This window comes from Anneissia japonica, unplaced genomic scaffold (genome assembly GCF_011630105.1).
Source record: "Anneissia japonica isolate Jap-2015-1 unplaced genomic scaffold, ASM1163010v1 scaffold287593_len981703_cov172, whole genome shotgun sequence".
NCBI lineage: Eukaryota > Metazoa > Echinodermata > Crinoidea > Comatulida > Comatulidae > Anneissia > Anneissia japonica.
In genome coordinates this window covers 145,653-170,406 of record NW_022726550.1, presented here as the reverse complement: position 1 = coordinate 170,406, position 24,754 = coordinate 145,653, and the positions used below count along the sequence as shown (strand labels likewise).

The window sequence follows — 24,754 nt, the reverse complement described above, 5'->3', positions numbered from 1 at the left end:
ATCGATGACCAGTTGAGGGGAACTAATTCCCAAAATAAGGGTGATTTTAGCTTATTTTTAACTATTTGACCGTGATATTTGTGGGCGACGGGAGAGTAATTTTTTTGGGGGGTGTGCGCCCCCCCCCGCGCACTCACTAGATACGCCATTGCATACTTTATCGTGGCTCCTCGACGGCCGGACCAGGGCTCCCCGACGGCTGGGTTCGGGTCCAGCCGACCCACCCACTGGCGCCACCCCTCAAGCAGACACTGAATAGGCCTATTTTAAAATGAATGTATCTTTACTATACAAATAAAGAGGAAAATATATGAATAATAAATAATGTGATAATGATCTTCGTTAATTAATTTGAAGGTTTATTAGATTAATTATTGATTTACAGTCATTTTGGATAATAGTACAATAACGATAAGGATTATATAATAACATATCACCTTCCATCGGTGTAGCAGGTGACTCAGTAGCATGCAATAAAGTGGCATGCGACTTAGTTTTAAGAGGGAGAGGAGGAACATGCGTCGCATCCGGGACAGAGAGAGGTCCATTTACATGCTTGTTGACATCACCTTGTATAGTAATTTCTGTGATGGGGTTCGGTGATTCGGTTCCGTCTCGCTCTACGACAATCTCCTCGGGGGGTTGTCGTTTACCCTTCTGTCGTTGGAGTCCTTTGTTCTTTTGTTTCCTATTCTTTGATGTCCCCGACGCGGAGATAGTCAGTGTAGTATTCCCATCATCATGAAAACCGGTATTGTTGTCGGCTATTGCACTCTCTTTGTTACCCATATTTATGATTTAGTAACGTTTCCCACTGAGAAAAAGAATGTTATATTTTATTCATAAATAATAATAATAATAATAATAATAATAATATAGAAAGAGTTATTTTATCTCAATAAAAACAACAGTGCTCATTAAGTTGTTATTGGCTAAAATATTGCAGATTGATAGCCAATCGTGGTTTAGTTGTACTTGTTTGAAAACTGAAGTTTCATGTTCAAACTCTAAGATACTCCAGTGATATACCCTCAGAAGAAATTAAACTATACTGAGATGATCTGGTGATGATCCGGGTCACTAGCACTAGGCCTATGTGTCGTACGACCGTCGTATACGACGAATAACTCCGCTATTATGAGCCCTAGAAGACGCAGAAATTCGTAGAGAGCAATGATGTGCACTTTTTTAGGTTTTAGAAGTTGGGCTGCTGCCAGGGGCTGCGCCAGTGGGAGGGCCGGGGGCAGGGCCCCGTCGGGGAGAAAAAACAGTCTGTTGGGGAGGGAAAAAATGCATATGTATTTTCTACATTTTTATAAAAGCGATTAAATAAGCATTTGAGTCTCCAGACTTCTCCAACACACAGCATGCTGAGCATACATGCAAAGATAATACTACTCATGAATGGGGTAAAAATGTCATTTATTTATAATAGCCAGTAAATGGCGAAGATAAATACAAACTAAAGTTATACACAAATTGGTGGTCAGCGATATATCACTATACGCATAGACTAATAATTGACGGCTGTACTCGCAACTAGTATAGGATTGTCGATGCCACAGTAAAGATCAAAGGACTGTACGCACGCGCTATGTTCGAGAGCGGAGATGTGCGTCCTTTTGTTGAATTACCTTGGTTAGAAGTTGGGCTGCTGCCAGGGGCTGCGCCAATGGGAGGGCCGGGGGCAGGGCCCCGTCGGGGAGAAAAAACAGTCTGTTGGGGAGGAAAAAAATGCATATGTATTTTCTACATTTTTATAAAAGCGATTAAATAAGCATTTGAGTCTCCAGACTTCTCCAACACACAGCATGCTGAGCATACATGCAAAGATAATACTACTCATGAATGGGGTAAAAATGTCATTTATTTATAATAGCCAGTAAATGGCGAAGATAAATACAAACTAAAGTTATACACAAATTGGTGGTCAGCGATATATCACTATATTAATGTTGCTTTAAATATTGGCTGAAACCCCAATGTTATCTAAATTATAAGTATGACATAAAGTATACAAAATATATAACTTAATAAAAGTAAAATTTTAAAATATAATTGATAGAATAGAATATTAGGTAATATGTGCGCTCAAAAGTCTGGGTGTAAGACGCCTCAGGGGTGTCAGATGAATGAAGTCAAACTCCGTAGTCAGCTATATCATAAAGAAATAACATAACAAATGAGAAGCAGCTCATGCTGTACTCCACTGGACGGGATATAGATAAACTCACATACTATCGGAGTGTGTTACCTGGCGTGTGGATATTCACACTTCGTTGAAACCCCGGATTGTCATTTTTTGCAGGGACTTCGCCTCCTGGATAACTTTTAAGAAATTTTGAATGACGCCCGACAATGCCCACTTTCTCTCGTCGAGGGCACCCCATCCCCTCGTCGGGGATATCCTCCCCCTCCACCGTCGGGCAAATCCCGAATTTTCCGAAAAATTTTCTGAAGTTCTCAATTTTTTTGGTAATAATGCATTAAAAAACTGTTACAATAGTCAATAATCATAATATTATTATTATTATAATTTCAGCCAATACGGTATCATCGTTGAAATGATTAATAAACACCAATATATACGATATACGTGTCGGTAATAGGCTATCTATATAGTATTTTCATTCGTCGAGAGGCGTAGGCTTCAATCTGTCTAGTCTATATTAATAGGGCTACGTATATGCCTTTCATTTTAGAAGCAAAGAATATCCACAAATAGCGACCTTCTAATGCCGGAAAGTGTGTCATATCCTACTCTACATACGACTTATTAAAACTATTAGGTAATTTAGTGATTTATTTTATGCATAATAAACTTTAGTTTGTAGAAGAAGCGTCGGTTGTAATTTCAAATTAAGTAATCCAGTTACTTTATCTTATTTTGTTCAAAAACCTGGTATGAAATTACAAATATACCATCTGCGGAATTTTAGAACAAAAATTTATATCTGTTATAGCACGTTTACAGAATAATGAAATACAAACTCACTTAAATTGAAAACTTTCTATTTAGATCTAACGCTCGATGTTATGTGTAAAACTACTATTTTTGAATACTGTATATAATTTGAAGTGTTCCATTCTACAAGCTGCTAGGTAATTATGATAGAACGGGTTGGAACAAACCGAGTTAGTTGTGACAACACGTTGAATACATTTTATAAAGAGATTATAGTTAAACATTCATTCAGTAGTATAATTCTTTAAAAAAATGTTGTAAACATGAACACTGATTTACCATGTTCAACTCATGAAGCTACGGCAATTATTAAGGGCACCGAGTTTCTTTAGGCGGGTTAGCTAGGGAAGTGAAATTGCTTGTGAGTAAAAAGCTGCAGTGGGTGTAAAACAAAACTTATGACTTGTTGAGATGGAAACCAACTATTTTATTGGTTAAAAGCGAAGATTGTTTATTCATTTTTGCGGTAAATTAATGTTCTACCTAACTTCAACTAGTTAGAAAAAGCCCAAAAGTTCCATTTCGCTATAAAACCCGACTCGGCTACTACATGGATGATGTTCAGTTCGTGTTTGTATCCTGTCACAACCACAAACTTGCCCAAATTTTATAGGTTGAGGGTGAAGATTGTCTATGCATTTCACGGCAAATTTGCGTTGAACGGTCACTAGTAAGAGAACGCAAATTAAATTGCTTTAACTTAATAGTTTACTTACCAGTCTAATAGTTATTATATTAGTCTATTTATCAGTTAATCAATTATCAGTCTATTTATATATGAAATATGTATAATTACGTCATGTTTTACAAGGTGTATCTTTGCTATGGGGTTTGTTTAGACCAAATTGAAAGAAGATCCAAAGCACAGAATGTAATACAAAAGTTAGTCCAACAATAGGGTAACATGGTAGAAGAAGAAACTATGTCTGTAGAACATAACATAGGCCTAGGAGTTTTTTCATTGAAATAATGAAAAATGATGTTTAAAAAATACGTGAAAATGATGATACCAAGTCTCAAAATGCAATCTCAATGGTATACGAATGAGGGTAAAGTGAAGAGTTCTAACCATTGCGCTATAGAACCCAAATGTGAAAGTGGCCAGTGGATTTACAGGTTTGTATGCTGTCACTACGTTGGGTTGACATAATAGTTTGATTACAAGTTTTTTTTATTATAACAATTTATAAAATTCCTTTATGTTATTAGGCACGTCTTGATATATGTGCTTGGATTGGACCAAGTTTGAGGACGATCGAAGCACGGAAAGTGACAAGATCTGACAGGTAGGAAATTATGTGATAGAAGAAGGAAAAGATAATCGCGGCTTTATCGCTCCGCTGGCCAGGGAAGCAAAAAGAAATATTACAAAAATGATGGTATTTCCACTCCGCTAGGGCGGTTAGAGGGCAGGAAAGGCCAATAATAATTATAATAATAATGATAATAATAATAATAATAATAATAATAATAATAATAATAATAATAATAATAATAATAATAAAAATAATATAATAATAATAACAATAATAATAATAATAATAATAATAATAATAATAATAATAATAATAATGTAATAGACATGATGAAAATAGTGATATAATTATTACAATCACTGTTAGAACTGTAACAATGTTATCCCTATAATAATCTAGTTGCAAACATCGCTGGTCATCGATCGACACTGACATTTTTCAACTTTTTGTCCGCTGAAGTTCAGTAGTTCAGATTTACAAATAATGAAAACATAGGCTTACTTGTTTAATATATATAATGTTGCAGTTTATTAGATTATTTACGGAAGTGAAACAAAAATGTGTCTATTTTTCCACGTTGTATTTATACATATATTTGCTGATTAGCCGATTAGATATTTTCCTACAAGTGGTAGAGAGACTTTTGGTATCGATTTGTAATATCTAATAAAATGTACCGTATCTATTTTCATTAGTTAATTACCACCCCCATCTAACCTGGCCGTCTAGGCCTAGGCTACTTTAGGTTACTCAGCTAACGACGTATGAGGGCTAGAAGTGCCAGCAAATTACAAAAGTGTGCATTATAATCTTGTCCACGAGGAGTCAGATTATTTCAAGTTGGATACGACCTATTGTGTGGAAGCTCATATATTTATGTCAAAAATTATGGCTAAAAATTAAAAATTATTTAAACCAAGATTTGTTGTACAAATACTAAAGACCAATTAAAGCAATGACTGCATTTATACGTTTCTTTATATTATATTTATGATTACTTGTTAAATTCATTTGTAAATATAGGGCTATAGGTTAATTTTAAATATGGCAAACGCAATGCATGGTGGGTAAAGGTACAGAATATCAAAGTAAAATAGCGTGTTTGTTGTATGAGTAAGCACTCGTCAATTACAAGTAAGTGGATTTTGAGGAAATGGAATCGGGTGCCAATTACCATAAAAATAACCCTTTTGCGCCTGATGTTGAAAAATTAACATAATACCATACGCAATATGTACGTAGATATCAGTCTTAACTTTGCCATAGAACAACACGGAAGCCTGTACGTAACTTTGATGTTACTTTCTCGGACCCATTGTGCTATGTCTTAAGCTAAAAACAAATCAATATCTGAATTGCCTACCTTGTATAATTAAAATTTATTAGCCTATAATTAAATATCGAAATAAGCAAATTATAATAAAAGGGACGCCTACGTAATACAGTTTTTTTTTTATATATATATGATTATTTCTCGATTTGACCTTTATTGAGCTGCTAATTAACTGAATGAAGTTTGAGATAAAGTGACTATATCTTCGACAACTTGTTTGTTTCTATCAATATGTCATTAGAGGTTAATAACTTAAGTGGTTCTATAAATAGGTAGACAATGTTTTCTTGAATGGTGTTTTTAAGGTGGTATGCCTGTAAAAGGTACATGATCGTTACATATTTATGAAAAAATGTTCTTGAAAACTAATAAAAAAGTTTGAGCTTTAGGCGTGATTACAGTTGAGTCAAGCAAGAAAGGAAGCACAGAGCAAGTATCAAACCGCTGCATAATAAGTTAGCTTCCTGTTCTCGTTCAAACAATTAAATCTAACATACATACTGCATATAAAATACTAAATATACTACAAAATCATGTTATAAAAGTTACCGTAATTACCAAAATAATATAAAAATAAATCTAATTTAATAACAAAAGTTACGATGTTAGATCAGTCTAATATCAGACCTATGTCATAGATTTCAACACTTACCTTAGAAATGTATATCAGAAAATATCCAATATTGACGGTTATTCTATAGTCACTTTGAAAATAACTAGTTTCCACAGATTATTATTCATAAAGCAGTGTTTTCGATAGTGAACAGTCAGTAATTCTTTAGTACTAAGCATGTTATCGTTCTAGTATGGCTGCCATATCGGTTGGTGGCAATAACTCTCGCATTTGTTTCACAAGCAAAAAAGAAAATCGGGACACACTGCTTCCGGGTGACGTGACGTCAGCACATGACCCTGTGTGACTTTCAGAGTTTCTATCTTCAAGACATTCTATTAGATTTAATTAGTTTTATGGATAATTTTTTTGTGTAATGCTTTAAGCATTACAAAAGAAAGTAGAGTAATACTCGTGAAGTTATTTGAGAACCTAAAATTTATAGGCTTATTACATAATTCGAGTTTAAATAAACTGATCAGTCTTATTTTGAGTATAACTAGGACATTCTGTCAAGCCTATGATAGCCGCAGTGTAGTGAAACACATTGTAAGATCTCTATGCAGTTTAAAAACAACAGTGCGGTGAAACTCATTGTAAAAGTCTTTGCAGTTTAAAAAAAATAGTTCATTTATATTGAAAAAAAAGTAATGAAAGTGGGTACAAACCAAAATGTGAAAGAAAAAAAAACCTTTAAATTACATCATGGCCTATTGTCCGTATCTTACTTTCCTAATCATATTACATGTAATTATGTTCATTTAAACTATTCCGATTTTTTTTTTAACGAGCAGAATCTGGAAAATGATAACACTAATGAGAATCATATAATAATTATAATCATAATAGTAATGATAATGGTAATGGTGATAATACTGACAATGATAATACATTATGATGATGATAATGACATTGATAATAATAATGATTATATTTACTTTTCCACTGAGAAGGCTGATAATTTATAAGCTTTGGCTGCTCGAATAATTTGAATCACGATTTCCATCTATTTTCATCGTTTCAGAGTTCGGTGTCTTGTAACCCCTCTAATACCTCAGCATGATAATCAAGCTGCTGCCGATTCTATTTTTTTGAATCCTAAAAGAATGCATTATGAATCAAATAATTCTTATATATAACAATAACCTTATTTTGAAGTCTCATATTATAAGGAATTTAACTTACTTCATTTTACGCATCTACTAGTTGGGCTTATGAAACTTCAGACAAACATTGAGGGCGCTAGTTAAACCACTCCATTTTTTAAAGTTTAGTGTAGGATCGATATTCAGTAGTTAATTATAATAATAGACAATAATGTAAGTACACCAAAAGCTAAAAAGCTGTTGGTATTGCTAAAAAAAGTTCTACCCCATACTCTACGTGACTGTTTATAATTTTGTAATGCGACTTGGTAGTTTTATATCTGCTCTGATTTTGTAATTCAATTCAACAATTCTGTTCATAGTATAGAAAGATTTCCCCCTTTTCAAATAATTTGACAACGTTCTTTACTTCACAAAATGATATGGTCAGAAACCATACAAATGAATAATCACAAAAACGAATGTGTAGCTTAAAACTCTGTAAAATTTATATTGTACATTCATTAATTCTTTCATTAGTATATATATTTCCAACTTTTCTTTCTTCAGACATACAGTAATATCATAAACATAATATTTCATTACATGTTGATAAACATTACAAATCAATGTTAACATAATAAAATAAAAAATTAAAGAAAAGAAGGAAAGGGGGTATTTCTGAAATACATCTTATTACATGAAAAACCCACTGATACAAAAACAGTAATTTAATATAAATATACAGGTACACGGCACACAATAAACATAGTAATTTTTTTAATATATAAAATTAAAATTTCACTTAAGATCAAACAAATTTGTGATTTCTAAAATATATAATAAATATCAATGCCAATGGTTCTTCTAAAACATTGAATATTTTTTTAATGTACTGTAAATCTGAATAAACTTTCTTACTAAAGTAAGACAATTAATTTACCCAAAATGCAGCGTCAGATATCATACACACAACATATTGATAAGCTCTGCGCAGGATAAGATGTTTCCATTATGTTCTTTATTTGAGCGCGGTTACTACCATCATTTGAATATTTACAGAAGCGGATCCGGGATTTGAAAGAGGGGGTGGGGGTTCAAGACGTTTCCAAAAACACCCAAAATGAAAGAGGGGGGGGGGTCCTCCCCATGGAAAATTTTGATTCCTATATGGCCGGAAATGAGCTTTCCAGACTTCTGAGGAGTCTCTCTTAAAATAGGTCAGGTAAATTTTATCTTTAGACAAATACATAGAGAAAAAAAAATCAAAGACATAGGCAATATATTATTATATAACAATGTATATATTCCAACAATATTGAGTAGTTGGATACGTAGTCTTTTGTCCATAGATCGGTGAACCCATAGACCTGACGAACTTTCACTTGCACTTTCGTACATAAATTATTAAAATGGTTTTGAAATATTTAAGGGGGACCGTGCCGGGGTTCCCCTTGAATCCACCACTGTATTGGGGAATCCTCTAACACTCAGATAACCTAGGGTTTTAAAAAAAAATACCGTATATAGGCCTACTCGCGTATAGGACGAGGCTTAAAATAGCACATTACGATCGAAAAAAGCGAGTCGTCTTATACACACGACATTCAAATTTTAGATTTTATAATCATGTTCGTCTTATGTGCGGATCGTCCGTAACACGTGAACTTACTACTGTAATGAAGCAACTAAATGTTGTATGAATGAACGCAATTTTAAATACAGGAAAATACGATTTTAAGTAGTGAAGATTTTAAAACTCATAAAATGGTATTATTTGGAAGGTTACCCTTGCATTTGGCTCCATTTATCCAGCTAGATGCAGTATCAGGACCACAAAAAATTAGGAATTCCGACAATGAAACAGGGGGTCCTCTTATACGCCCGACATACACATATCAACCAAAAATCTTCTAAAACTCGGGGGTCGTCTTATACGCGGGTCACCTTAGGGACCTACGCGAGTATATACGGTATTGCTTATTACAGAATTTCTATAAAAATATAAATGAACATATTCTTGAGAGATAGGACTTAATGGTTGTTGTACAAGATTACTCAGACACGTTTTGAATATCAACTATAAACAACATATTATGTATGGAGATATTTCCCCCCGTATATCAAGAACTTGGAGGGCATGAAGGTTAGCATGTGCTGGACATTACTACAGAAGTAAAAATGAAGTTTTTTCAATAGTTCTCTTTTGGGAATCAACCCATGGGAAAAATAAGCCAGGACGGCCCCGACTACACACACCGAACAATTAGAAAAGGATCTACTGTAAACACACAGTGGCAGTACATTCAGTAGTAGGGCCTGGGCCCTGTGGTTTTCTGAGAGTGGCTTTTTCCGGTCCCGGTCGCTAATTCCATTTGTGGGGTTTAGATGTGTTTTTTTAAACATGTTTGCCATTTAATATATTATAAATGTTTTTAACGACGAAAAAATCCTGCATCCGTCCCAGCATCCACAGGAATATCTATTAAACGATGAAGGCATAAACAGTTGACTGGTACTTCTAAAAACATATTGGTACATTTATAAGGTCATTTTAATTGAGATATGTAATAATTTGATCTTGGTTGGACCTTTAAACAATTTTGGCTACGTGGCATATTTCTGAGATTGGTGTGTAATTGATCAAATAGTTTCATCTGGTTTTGTGATTAATAATCCAATTACTTGTTTTTATTTATAATAAACCATTTTTTATTGATGTACTTACTTTGGTGTGTAATTGTTAGGGCTTTACCTTTGTATATTAGGGTAGTCATGGAGACTTTCCAATCGTTTAGAAATATATCATTCATTAACGATTTATTTATAATTGGGATCTAGGCTGGGGAAACCAGCCTACTTCTTTTTAATTGAACATAGATATTTCGCGATATACCGTGATGCATGTTAATTTTATAGCCTAGTATCAACATTAAGAACATTTTTAGATAAGCATGCCATTTTTTTCAATATCGCCAGTTACAAGTGTAAAATTTAGTGTGTGAATACAATTTTGGGTTTTCCATTCGGTTGTGTGTGTCTTCTTTCATTGTGTTTGAAATGTCTGTTCCTATATATTACTAAAATAATCGCTAAAATTTTCGCAATCAAGATTTGGATAAATAGTGTTTGGGATTTTAATTTTCGTGCATTTGTTTTTAAGTGAACGATTATTAAAAGGTGTTTATCGATAAGTGGTTAACATGATCAGACTCATACATAATCAATGAAATCAGGTGTGATCCATTTTATTTTATCTAGCTTAAGTAAATAAAACTAATATACAAGATAATTGTTGACATTGTTCAATTGGTTAGTATAATCTGATAAAAAAACATCAATTCAATAAATATCGCCAATGTGCTTTTTCTTTTGGTCATAAGAAGTAGAAATGCTTATTATTATGGTCAGTCCAACCGATAGCCGGCTCTTCAAAGATGCCCTCTGAAAACATCTAAAAATAAAATTAAAAAAATCCAAAATATTATATAAATGGGAAGGACCCCTGCTCCAGAACCAATTCATCCGTGGTACACATCTTAGTTGACATAGTTGAACCTTGGGCCCCTCACAACCTAGTTACGTCACTGCTACCTATTAGGTCCAATAAAGGTAATTCAACAGAATGTGGCCTGAAGTGGTAAGTCAAGCCAGCACATGACTGACGCTGCGCGTCTTAAACTGCGGTGGTGGACCTTTCCAATCGTTCGACACTATTTCTACCCCTCCTGTTATACTCAGTGATGGCGCCAGGACCTGCCCGACGGAGGGGCTAAAGGCCCCGACGAGGGGAGAAGGTAGTGGAGCGAATCGAGTCTCACTTGGCTGGGGCCAGGGGCCGCCTAGGGCCACGATGGGGGAAGCCACGGATATTTGATGAATTATGGCGAATTTTTATTACTTAGGCCTATTTGATAGGCATCGAGTTACTATAATATGACTTCATGTAGGCTACGGTATGTTTTTCTAATGTCGAAATCAGCTTTCAGAACCAAAACATTTTGAATAAAACAAGAGACAAAGAGTATGCAATGTAACCATCTAATTTATTTTCAAATCCTCGTTCTTGAAAGTGAAATTCTATATTTTGGAAATTTTTCATGAAATCTGTCAACCACGCTGTCATGGTCGAGGTTGCTTCACCTATCACGATGTATTCCAAGCATCATGAGGCTATCCAAACGAGCATTTGTCATAACAAAACGCAAATTATTTTTAATTAGTCTAATTGAATTATTATTATTATTATTATTATTATTATTATTGTTATTATTATTATTATTGTGGTAAAAAGTTAACACAAATAGTTTAATGAAAACAATATGGTGGCTAAACGAACATTACATGTGAATATTTTTTCTTATTTGTTTATTCCCGACAAAATTTACTCGTCTTCCCAAACGGGGGACTATGCTTCCCCGACGGGGTGGGGGACTATGCTTCCCCGACGGGGGATATATCAACCAGTCCCCCTCTGGCGCCACCACTGGTTATACTTCTACACTTTTGGAGTCCTTAGGAGGTCGGCTTTACCCACCAGAACCAGAACCAGAACGGTGCTACGCAGTAATATTGATTCTGTAAATATATGTTACCTCATTAATACAGCTGCGACTTGAGTACTCTCTTATTTGAGCCCCATTTTCTGTTGGCGTATATCAGTAGTTGTTTGGAGATGCGTTCTGGATGAGGTGAGGTTCGAGTCCCGCCAGAGGCATTTTATTACACAATTTCTTTATTCATTTATTTACAGGACTACATTCGTTGAGAGCTATGCTACACGACTGTCTCTTATACACATCTAGATGTGTATAAGAGACAGGAATAATACCGATAATAATAATAATAATAATAATAATAATAATAATAATAATAATAATAATAAGTTAATTTATATAAAATGTAAAATATTTCCACAACTGACGGTTCATTAGTTTCATTTCATTTGTTTGTAGAAACAAGCACAAATTAATATGAAACAGAAACACTCCCATCCAAAAGCAAACTGAATCACTGTCCAATGAGAGCCTTTTACACAAACAGTAGTGAAAGTAGTATAAGTAAAATTTAATTAATATTCAATGATAGTTGATGATTATAATTAAATTTTCTTTGTAACATATGATGTTTTGTAATCTTGCTAACAGTGTTAACACTTTCCTTACAAACTGTTTCCCAGTCGCATCGTTCCTTTAATAAAGTGAACACAGAATTAGCTTAGCGCTTATCATACACTCGCTGCAGTTTAAGCTGATTACTACATTCATAATTCGATATGTAAATATTTAAAGGCGCCTTGTTTAATTAGAAATTTAAGTGTTATCAACACTAATCGAATTTCACGTTAAGAGCACGCGAAACACGTATAGTTGCACCGTGCTACAAGACGCTGTTATATATTTCACACAAATTGGATTTCTTAAACTTGTGGTTACCATTACTTGACATGCATATTTTCTGTTCTCTAGCCAAGTTTATAGCCTAATATTTTATTAATTGTGGGTTATTATTTTACTGTATACATGGTATTATATATTACTCTCTTTCATTATATTGTGCAATGTATTTTTTTTTTATTTTAACCGTAAAGGATTCATTACCTTATACGATTCATCGAGGTTGTGTTCTAACTTCATCACTTATTTATTTATTTATTTATTTTTATTATTATTATTATTATTATTATTATTATTATTATTATTATTATCTATTTTACTATTTTGGAAATAATAGAAATTGAATTGATTTGGAAAAAAAGTTTGTGATATAATGAACAACCTAACTTACACACGTAAATACACTGACGCAAACAAAAATATAACTTTCTTTTTTTTTACATAGAGGTTTCTATTGTGGCCGTCTCTTGTTATTGCTGTCAAGATCATCATAATTCCAAGTAAACTATACCAAATTGATTGGAAATTGAAATTGAGAATTTTGCCGCCTTAATGGTTAGCTAATGCTCTAAAGGATACTGGCCGCAAAACTTTTTGACAAAATGGTAGGTATGTTTAGGTATGCACGAGGGTCTCGACCTGCGAACTACGCTACGATTTTAAGGCTAGCAAGGTTTACGAAGAATCACTTAATTTCAAAGCATACAATGCTAGGAGAATTATAGGATAAGTAAATAAACATACGATGAACAATCGTATTCTTTCCTTTGCCATTTATTTCTCACGTTAACATTCGGAGGTTATTTTAGCAAACATAACATTACCTTTTCTTATACTTTCACACTGATCGCATAGTAACGTTTTCAATTGTAGGCCTATACCCAAGTTATGTCACGTGACCGGCTGTAAATAAACATCGCCGACTCGGTCTATTGGATTTGGGTTGTGGTTGTTTAGCGCACGTCAGAGACAATTTACAATAATATTCGCTTTATAAGTGTATTGCCATTTGAAAGTTTTATGTTATTGCTATACCAAACATTGCGGAAGCGGACAACCAATGAAAGGCATTCGTTCGTCAAAATAGTCTACACGTATGTCACGTGATAGTTTGCAAGCTTAGATGAGTATTCGGTTAACTTAAAACTTAAATGCATCTTCTATCGATTCTCGTTCGCACGGCGACAGAGGGATCTGTCAGTAGGAACCGTAACATCTTAGTACATTAATTAGCAAGGCATTCGTTTCCGGGATCCGATCCATGATCAAGCAAGGCTCTTTAGAGTTCAGCCTAACAACTTTTTCCACTTTGGATAAGCGATTGCCCAAGGCATGATATTGAACGGACAACGCTTGACAGGTAAACCGAGATTTCTCTAAATTTCTTAGGAGATATCACCTACCTGAATCTAAACCTTTCTGCTGTTTAATTTCTAGCATCTAATGTGCTGAGTGGATTTCTTGATCAAGACTGAGGACGGACGTAAAACCATGTCTTTCTCAATGGATTTGCGGTTTTTCAGACGTATTTTACCGTCTTACTCTGATGAGGAGACGGTAAACTTTGCTAAGGCCGATCAAATCGAGATGATGACGCAAAAAGTAAATGGCACTGCCGATATGAAACACTCTGAACCGGACACACCAAACGGGCACCTTCCAAGCTATGATTCTGGTGTTAGCTTAGGGCAGTCAACATCCAATACCGGAACCCCCGTACGCAAACCAATTTCAACGTGGGACGCAGGATGGAACGTAACAAATGCAATACAGGTAGGTAAACTACGAGACTATTGGTATGGAAATAGGGCTACTGATACCATACCAATAATGATTCTGATTACCATCATGATGATGACGATGACGGGGATGATGATGATTCACTCATTCCGTATTTTTTAACCAAAATATGGCGGTGGTTATCCGATGAAGCACTGATGTATTATAAAGAAGTTCATAAGGCCATTGATTGGTATGTTGGTGTTGTTGATGATGATGATGATGACGATGATGATGATGACGATGATGATGATGATGACGTTGATGACAAGGATGATGACTATATTAATGATGATAGTGGCGATGTTGATGGGGATGCTTATGATAAGGATGCTGCTATTGATGCTGAATATAGTGGTAGGAAAAGAAAACTAATAAGTGAGAGTCAAGAGCTAAACATATTTTATTGTCAATATTGCTATAAAATTAAAAGTGAAAGGTAAAGGTAGGAGAATAATTCATTAACTTGTAGCGTCATTTGATGCGTATGAACGTGGTCCGTGACTACCTAGCAGCCGTAAAGAGGCGCTTATCTACAAGTTCACATCATTCCACGACATGGGAATGAACCATAACATCGGGGTAACCCCTTACTCTTCCAAAAGATGCTATGGTTCTTTGAAGTGCACACGATCCAGATGTATACACTGGGCCTCCATTTTAAGTCCTTATCAGAGAAAACTTGGTTCTATCAACCGTTAGTTCTATCAACCGAACCCAGGGTAATAAGGAGCGGCTGGAAACATGCGCCGATGTTAAGTTGTAGCTAGTGGAGCCCCTGCCTTACCGCTCGGACACTCGACTCGCCCTTTATATATTATATATTAGAAATGTCTTGAAATATGCTTTACTTTCACCGATATTTTAGGTAATTTAAAGCTTGGTAGGTAACACATTTTTGGAATGAATGTCTTTTTTTTAATGAAAAGTTAATTTGACTTGATAAATTTCGCAGTACATTTAAAGCTAATAACTTCTTAAATACAAAAATATTAATTTTTATTCATTAGACAATTTGCTGTTGTATTGAATGACAACAAGTTGTACCGTAATATCTGTAATAATATAAACCTAATATTTATGATGAATTCTATTTAAAATTCAGTGCAAAGTAAGCAAAAAAATTTAAAAAAATGAATTAATAGTCTTAAAATATAAATAATATGAATTATTAAATAGGACCAAAACGTAATAGGCCTATTAATAATAGTAAACGTGGTAGCAACTCTTCACTCAAACAGCTAACGTTTCGCTTTAATAACAAATAGCTAAGGGAATTGTTCAGAAATTAATGTACATCACGATAAATTTATAGACTGTAAAATGTTTGAAATTATTCATTTCACGGTGTGAGTCTTCTTCACTTTCATTTCAATCGGACCAAATGGCTTTGTATGTGTGCCGACAATTAATTGAATTTTAATTTTTTCTTGAGAAAACGGTGTGATGAAACATTTGGTTTAATATAGACGATACCTCATTATCCATATTCTGAAATTTGTGTTAAAGCAGCTACAGTTGCTTATCTAAAGTCTACAAACAAATGTTATTGTAAGATTTTTTTTTAAATACGAATGATGTTTCCCTACCTGACCTGTTATCGTACTAAACGCTCGGGTACGTTCCCAAGAATCTCGCAAGTGATTCGGGTGGAAATCGAACTACCACCTCTAGAAAACTAGCTTGTTGTCTTAACCACTCGACCACCAGGCTTACCCTTGGTGGTTGGTAAATGAATCCGATCCCCAAGTACAGCGGGTACTGCAATGATATTCCGATGGGGTTTTTTTCGTCAGGAGAAATAACAATACGAACGATGTTTGCCCACATGACGTGTTATCGTACCGAATGCTCAGTACATTCCCAATTACCTGCAAAAAAAATAAAATAAATAAAAATTAAATTAAAATAAAAGACTATTAATTCATTTTTTTTTTTATTATTTTGCTTTTTTGCTTACTTTGCACTGAATTTTTATTTATATAAGTAATAAACAGTATTGTATTGATATATCTATCAGCACAGCGATTACACTCTCATTCAATCAAAATACGCACCGTATTTGATAATGAAATTAGAATGGTTTTGTTGAACTTTGCCAAAAGCATTTAAATAAATTAATTTGACACGTTAACGTCTTTAATAGCGAAATTAATAATAATAGGCTAATAGAAGAACCTCTATCACCTTTTCCGCGAAACGAGAGAAAATATATTTTTTTAAACTACGGAAACTTCTTTAAAAGAACAAGTTTTGTTTTTGCGGACGGAAAACACTTCTGGAGTCTGTCAAATGGTTAATTATTTTTTTCTTTATTGATATTTAATGGGAATGTCCAACCATCAACACCGGGTTTCAGGGGAGAATTTTTGTCTTGATTTCTGAAATGAATGCGCCTATAAAGCGTTAATATGTCTTTTTGCTTTGGAAATTGATGAAATTCTTCATCAGGCATCTGTTACTCGTTTTTGTACAAATGCCAATTTTGTTAATTTTGGCTCCTAGGTCATGGAAGTGCCTTTTCCTTGTCCAAGTTAAACACAGTAATTCCATAATATGGGATCAGGCTTTAAGGCCAACTCAGACAGCGTCGGCCAACGCAGCCCGACCCGATTTATCGTCGGAGACAGTCTTAAGCCGTCGTGAGAAATATTAAACACGTTTAATATTCTACTACGCGACTGCCCCCGACGCACACCATCGCGTCTGCGTTCAACTCACACAGACCCGACGCGAAAACAAATCGCGTCGGGCTGCGTCGGCCGACACTGTCTGAGTTGGCCTTTAAATGCATAGGCTGCACCCTGATTTCTAAATCTTAACTCTATTCATGTCATCTTGTGCATCCAAGAAATCTCAATATGTATAAAAAGAGTAAAGTCATGCCCGATGGCACTTTAATTCTTCTTGCGTATGACGGGCAGGACCAAACCTAAAGTGACTACTTCTTAGGTTTTTTATTTATTTATTTATTTTATTTTCTAATTTTTATTTTAAAAAATGTAAATACTTTTAGTAAGCACGTCAATCATAAAACAATATAAGTTTTACTGTTTAAAATACAACTTATGTTGATTTTGTCCGAAAATGTAATGCATTTAAATTGAAAGTTATATTGTTTGATTATCAGACAACTTAATCACGGAACATAAAAATGGTAGGGGGCTTAGGAGCTGTTTCGTATTGTCATGAGTAGGTATTCCATCTTTTGAAAATGCAAAGAGAAGAAGGTCCATTACACATTTCACAGGGTAGAGTATTTACAAACGCTGGTGCTTTGTGAATAAAGCTGTCCCTGAGGGTCTCTTTTTGGGAAAGAGGAGTAACAAAATGGACTGACGCTTTATTATAGAGACAAAGGAATCATGATAAGAAGTTGTTGAGCAAGAGACATTATAGCCTTAATGTATACTTCTGTGTTAGACATTCTTCTATAGAGTTGGCCTTTGCCTGACATAGTACGCTCCCCGTGTGTCGCTGTTTATTGTGCTAGGCATAGGCCTACTAATATGAGTGCATTTACAGTTGCATCCTTGGATTGAGCAGTGGCTTGAGTAATGATAAAGGGTGTGGGGGAGGCTTTGCACGTCCTCCAAAAAGCCTGCCGCCACCATGCAACCCCGCCTCATGTGAATACCCCGAGATACATATACGCCATAGGTACCGAGAAGATAAAAAATGTATAAACGGCAGGTTAGTTTGTTGAAATTATCCTAATTTCGTTTCTGTTCACTTGGCTTAGATGTCGTCATAAACGATGCATTGGCACCATTACAGAACATATGCCTATATCCTGTAGTCCTATGAAACGGGGGACGATTTTCAGCGATTTTAATTTAAATGCATTAAGCTACAATTGAAGACAAACTTTATTATTATTTATTCGATAACGATGACAATTCATATTCTTTTTTTTTTATAACTGCAGGTTCCTCATGGGACCATATAAATTGTACATTTTAACAAATAAGCACTACCGGTACTAATGATAAATGAACATCGATCTTTACTCTTATTCGCTATGAATGTCACTCGAGCGAAAACCGTGTCTGATATACCCACATGCGTCATAAATATTTAGGATAATCAGATTGCGTATTTTTGATAATTACAAATTATCGGTGATTATATAATTATGATTATATAAAATTTTGTATCAAAACTCATAATTTCACACAGAATTAATTTGGAAAAAAGCGACCCTATTTTTGGTTTGTCGGAATTGGACAATACAAACTTGTTTTTTGTTTAATATTGGAATGTAAAAAATATATTTTAGAAACATTAAAGGTGCACAGACATCTATGGCATATGATCCTGGTTCTTAATTACTTTGTTTGAAGGGCCAAATTATTTTAGAGTTGATCTCCGCCGAGCAATAGTTTTTTCCTCACGGGCCAAATGAAATTGCCTTGTGTTCCGCCTGTTAAGAACCAGGGACATGTAACGTCAAGAGCATATGAAAATGATAACTTTAATTATTACAAATTACATTGTTTTGGCTGAATATACAAAATGGATGGGAAGCGCTGCGTCATAGTCCCTCCCACCTCCAACTACCGTCACGTGTAGTCCTCTTCCGCCCTTACCTCATTGTCGATTGTCGCTGGCATCGGGAAATAATTGAATGCCAGATGGGTCCTGTGTGCCACTTGATATTTCTTTTAGTTTTACACCCCAATACCTTTTAAAAATGTGCTCGTTTCATTTTGGTATTAAATACTTAAACAAATTTATATCATACGAGCTTTTAATAATTGCGTGTTTGGTGGACCTTGAATAGAATACATGATTTTATGTAGACCTAGCTCTGTTGTCGGATATTTGGGTCACTTAATATTTCGAATATTGAGCATGTGCGGATTTTCGTCAAATTTTACCATGAGGTCTATTTGTCAGACTGAACCGAAAACGTTTGATGGGTGGGTCTGCTTCACAGCCCACTGCTTCCTTCACCTATGTTAGCTCCTGTCTAAGAGAGAACACAAACTAGCTTTGAAGAACGAGTGTAAGAGTTGTAGTATGATGACCAGCATTGATCGATGAATTAAAGTTCGGCTTTACTACCTGCGTCGCTTTTCATTCTATGAATTGCCCACATTAATAATTTTTGCTCATTCAAATAAATTGAAGAATTCCCGTACGGGCAATTTTGTCAAATAATATTGTCAAAGAGTGTAATTGTTTTCACACATTCGATACCGCGTATGAATACCGTAATTGAAAAGTCATCAGCCTTTAATTATTATTACACTCGATAAATATATGTCACCTCTTTCTTTCCACGGATCCTTGCGCCGCGTCACCTTGTTCAAACAATTTACATCCAAAATATTATTAGTACCCTTTCTGTCCGACAGGTATTAAACGATTTGGCAACTTTAAAAATAAGATATTATGAAAGTCAGGTAGACGAGGAAACAAAACATTTAAACAAACATGAATAATATTAGCAGTGATAGATTTTAATTGTTTACAAGTGGATTACAACACGCGTTTCATAATGAAAGAGAATACACGCGGCCTATAATGTATTTCGATGATGATGATAGTGATGATGATGACGATGAATGATGATTGATGGATGATGATACCAATTTAATAATAAATATCGATCATAATGCATCTGTTGAAAAAATATATAATGATATCATTGTCTTTTATTGGATGCAATGTAACGTAAAGATATACTGAAAATCGTCGTTTATTTGGCGCAATGTCACACTCGTAATCATGCGGCGTTATACTGAGATATTTGCCGTTTATTGGATGCTAAGGCAATGCGCATTCGTCTGTCATCATACTGAGATCTTTATCGTCTATTGGGTGCAGGGTTACGCGTAATTATTGCGCAATAATTCTGAAATGCCTGTTGTTTATTGGATGCAATGTAAAGCGTAAACTAACAACATACTGATATCCTTTGTGTTTATTGGTCGCATTGCAACGCGTAATTTTACATACTGAGATGGGCCTATTTGTGGTTTATTGGGAGGATGTAATGCGTAATCATTCGTCATCATACATCATAAACATAATACTTCCTCGACTATTTGTCTGAACCATGTGTGCGCTCTTATTACTTCGTATTCAATTATTCAGTTTGTGGATTTCGGTAGAGAGAATAATACTGTGCCCGAATGATGACGTAACGATAGTTGAAAGCTCTTTTGCTGTTTTCTGGCCCAGAGGATATGCTGCGCCTGATGACGTAGTTAAAAGTGCCTTTTCTGTAGTCTGGCCGAAAGGATATGCTGCGCCAGATATGATGATGTATTTAAAAGCGCATGGTAACTAAACATGCTCGCCGCAATTTGAATAATCAATTAATGCAACTGGAATAAGTGAAGATCAATTACCTTTACACCAGGTGAAGATGTAAAATATAATACCTGTGCGTGTTTCTTCACATTAATGTTTATTATGGTTTGAATCTTTATTTATATATCAATTGTGATTATTATTATTATTATTATTATTATTATTATTATTATTATTATTACTATTATTAAATGTAATTATTATTATTATTATTATTATTAAATGTAATTATTATTATTATTATTATTATTATTATTATTATTATTATTATTATTATTATCTCCATTATTGTTATCAATAAAAAGCATGATAATGATCATCATCATCATCCACATATGATAATCGTCGTCATTGTCATCATCATCATCCTTATAATACTTATTATTAGTATATCTATTATTATGACTTTTATATTATCAGCTGATTAATCAATTTATTTTTATTACAAATATCATTATTATCATTATTATTATTATTATTATTATTATTATTATTGTTCTTTCACTTCACATCACTTCATTTTATTTCACTTGTTTCTTAACTACAACAAGTGCCGGGGACCAAGGAGGACATGGCCTGTAGGTCCCCGGACTAATCTTAAATATTAAATAATTACTAATTTTAAATAACAAAAATAACAACCTTCATAAATTAGGCATGAACAAAGAGAAACAAAGCACAAAGCACACAAACAAGCCAAGTCGTTGGAACGGTACAAATTAAACAGATGAATGGAATGAGGAACGCTTTGTTGCTGTTATTGTTAATAGTGTTATTCTTTTCATAATTAAATTCATATAATATTCATATCTCAATAGGCGAAATAATATATCTTTATCCTCACCGTTTGTTGTTGTAATATTATTGTAAATTAGAACCCATCCTTTGAGACACCCCTAAGGGGACTCTGTTTTGGTCCCACAGGTTGTACCCCAGCCTGACTACCCTCACTTCGCTCATGTGCCCCACTCCCTCACACGCCCTGGAGTCACCAGTGAGAAACATTATTAAGGCCTGTGCCGTCCGTCGCTGCAAAATTGTATATTTTATATTCCTCTTTTGTTAATAATTATTTTTACTGATTGAGTTTAGTTTAGATACTTGGGTTATCACCAGAATCTGTCCTCGTTCACTGCAAAACTATGTCCTCGTTTATCAATCGATGATACTATTCGGAAAAAATTAAATGCCGGTTCACAACAGCTGATGTTATGATATATAACTACAATTGAAATCATATTTGATTTCTTATTACCTTGGATTTCACTCAAACTAATTAGTTTCAGTCGGAAATACGATTACATTATTATGCAAGTCGATTGGTTCAGCTGCGAACGGGAGCCAATCATGGGACTTGATATATTTGAGATAGTCTTAAAATGATCTTGGCTCTTTTAACCGATCAATACCTATGTATCTCCCATCTTCTCTTGTGACGTCGATGAACTATAGAATGAACATAAGCTGGCTTTGCATCTTATGAAGAAATAAACTCTCCGCGGACATTTAAAAACTGAAATAACCGTGATTCCGAGAAATAAAATTATAATTTGGGTGAAAATTTTCCCATTCTGAAAATCAATTTATACTGATAATTAATTTTCCAAGATAAAGCGCCAAACAAATATTGTGTCGAAACGTGGATGAAAAAGCCACATTGACCTTTCAAAATAGGATGATATGAAATAAGTTGTCCTATATTCGAGACGGTGAAAATGTTCACGGTATTACTTCATTCCGTTTACGTTTATGGCCCACGCAAGTGGTTTGCATCAAATTTACAATTATGATTGGGTTATTTTATGACAAGATTTAAAAGTGAGTTGGAAACGTTCATAGGCCCTAATCTTAAAGGTAACAAGAATGAAGAAACGAACTCGCATTAATATCCTAGTTGGTTATTCCTTTTTTATGTAACAAAGTATACATTATCTCAACAAACCTTAACATTTCTGTCCTAGTTCCATGCTTTTCCTGTATCACTCATTTACATTATTGTCTCTACTCACATTAGTCCTTAAATAGTACCGTATTTATTCCAATACACTACCGAGCCCAGCTTTGAATAAACACTCCCTTGAATAAACACTCCATTGAATATACACCCCCTCCAGAGCCTCATTTGGAATAAACGCCCCCACCCCTAAATGACTAAACGAAGCTAATGGAACCAACATCATTTTTATCACACTCTACTGTTCCACATTTACGGTGAATTTAAGGGGCGTTTATTTGAGTATATATATTTTAAACCAAAAAGATAAACGCCTTCCTCGAACAAACGCCCCCCTCAAAAACTATTCTGAACATTAAACGCCCCGGGGCATTTATTCGAATAAATATGGTACTACAATTTCCAGTGTTGTATCTAAATTTTTCACGCGAGTGTAACGAAATAGTCCTATAGTACAAAGAGGGGAACATTAAGAAAACGCAAGTCAATTATATTTCTGTTTTGGCTGGAAAAGCAATAATAATATCATGGTGTTAATAAAAAAATCTATAATTGCTTATTAATGTAATCCACAGTGTACAACACGTAGAATAAAATAAAGGTTAGTCGTTAAATGTTGGAACATAAATGGTACAGTATTGTGTATGTATGTTTGTATGCATTCAATTTGTGATTGATAAACAATGGTCTTTTGACACCCAACAACAGAGACACATGAATACAACACAGCCTTTCTTTATAATTACCGAAATTCAATTTAAACTTTAATTAAATAAGTAATTTGTATGATTACACAAAAATGCTCCAGGTAATAAATTTCACTCTACTGTGTTTTAACCCTCTGGATACCGGATTCTTTTGTAGTGCAAACCAATGAATACCAGATTCTTTTGCAGTGTAACTAGGTTTTTTGCGTTTTTTGAGTATACGTCGTTCTGGTGGATTTTTGGGAACTTTCTGTAAATTATACAGAAAAATGTTTCAAAAACAAAGAAAGCTTATAGAATAAGTTTTCATTTGATGTATAATTTATATTTGTAGGATTTTTTATTCATAATATAATATAATATAATATATAATATAATAGAAATTGATATTTCTGAACATTTTTGTATAAGCGCATGTGAGTTCTTCACAGATTTCGAAAAAAGAAAGCTTCACGCATGCGTGTTCAAAATTTCTGACGTATTGGAGCTAAAATAAAAACAGAAGAGCAATTTGAAAACCACATTTTTTGGTCACTAAATTTCGATTGCAGTCGAAAATGGGAATTTTCGGTTTGAGGTCAGTTTCGACTACAGTCGAAGACGGTATCTAGAGGGTTAATATTTTGATTATTTATTTAGGCATAATGGACAATCTGAAAATACAATAACCACTAGGTATCTTAAGCGGTATGCAGACGCAATGCGCAATAAGAAACTATATTTAAACTGTCGGATTCGGAAAGTGTAACGTTTTCATAACCCTTCTTTGTTTGTATGGGAGTAGATTTCCAGATTACTTCTGGATTCGTTGTAACAAAATCGATATTTTATCCACTGCAGACAATTAACATCGTTTGACAAGTAAATTCCCTTACATGTTATCTATTATTACCATCGTTACCTTCACACTGTTAAAGTGGTCAAGCAAGCAAAGTAAAATCAAATTACACGACTAGGCCTCGCGTTCGATAATTGTTCCGTGTCTCTCTGGATGCACAGAGGCGGACCGGCTGCGCGTGCGGTTGATACAGTGTTACTGTAAGAACAGGTGATATAATCAAACTAATATCGATCTTTTAATATCAACTTACTTCCACTCCGTTGGTTTGAGATGCTAAGCTACTGTAACTGCACAATAAAATAAAACGCATAGTGTTTGATCACACACACCGATATATATAGCTTTGCTTCTATTTTTTATCATAATTAATTAATTTTAATGTTGTCCACTTTATTTATCACTTGATGTATTTATTAATTAATTGAATAAATGTTAATTGAATTGAATTGAATTGAATATATATATATATATATATATATATATATGTGTGTGTGTGTGTGTATA

General features: G+C 34.2%; 2 protein-coding genes across 4 annotated transcripts in view; one reads left to right on the top strand and one right to left on the bottom strand.

Annotated features, from left to right (window-relative positions):
* LOC117113232 (tyrosine-protein kinase Yes-like) overlaps positions 1 to 6,394 on the bottom strand; it is a 14,594-nt gene extending 8,200 nt beyond the window's left edge. For 2 of the 3 annotated variants that reach the window (XM_033256521.1, XM_033256522.1), the window contains exons 1-2: positions 6,207 to 6,394; positions 570 to 814 (exon numbers count right to left, since the gene is read on the bottom strand). In XM_033256521.1, the coding sequence (XP_033112412.1) occupies positions 570 to 789 (220 nt within the window). In that variant the 5' untranslated portion in view covers positions 790 to 814; positions 6,207 to 6,394. The other variant, XM_033256523.1, reaches the window with a different exon arrangement.
* A 7,295-nt stretch (positions 6,395 to 13,689) lies between these two features.
* The window catches only part of LOC117113245 (vesicular inhibitory amino acid transporter-like), a 13,102-nt gene continuing 2,037 nt past the window's right edge, over positions 13,690 to 24,754 (top strand). Inside the window, exon 1 of the mRNA XM_033256539.1 lies at positions 13,690 to 14,421. Coding sequence (XP_033112430.1) covers positions 14,140 to 14,421 — 282 coding nt within the window. The 5' untranslated portion in view covers positions 13,690 to 14,139. The remainder of the gene's footprint in view (positions 14,422 to 24,754) is intronic.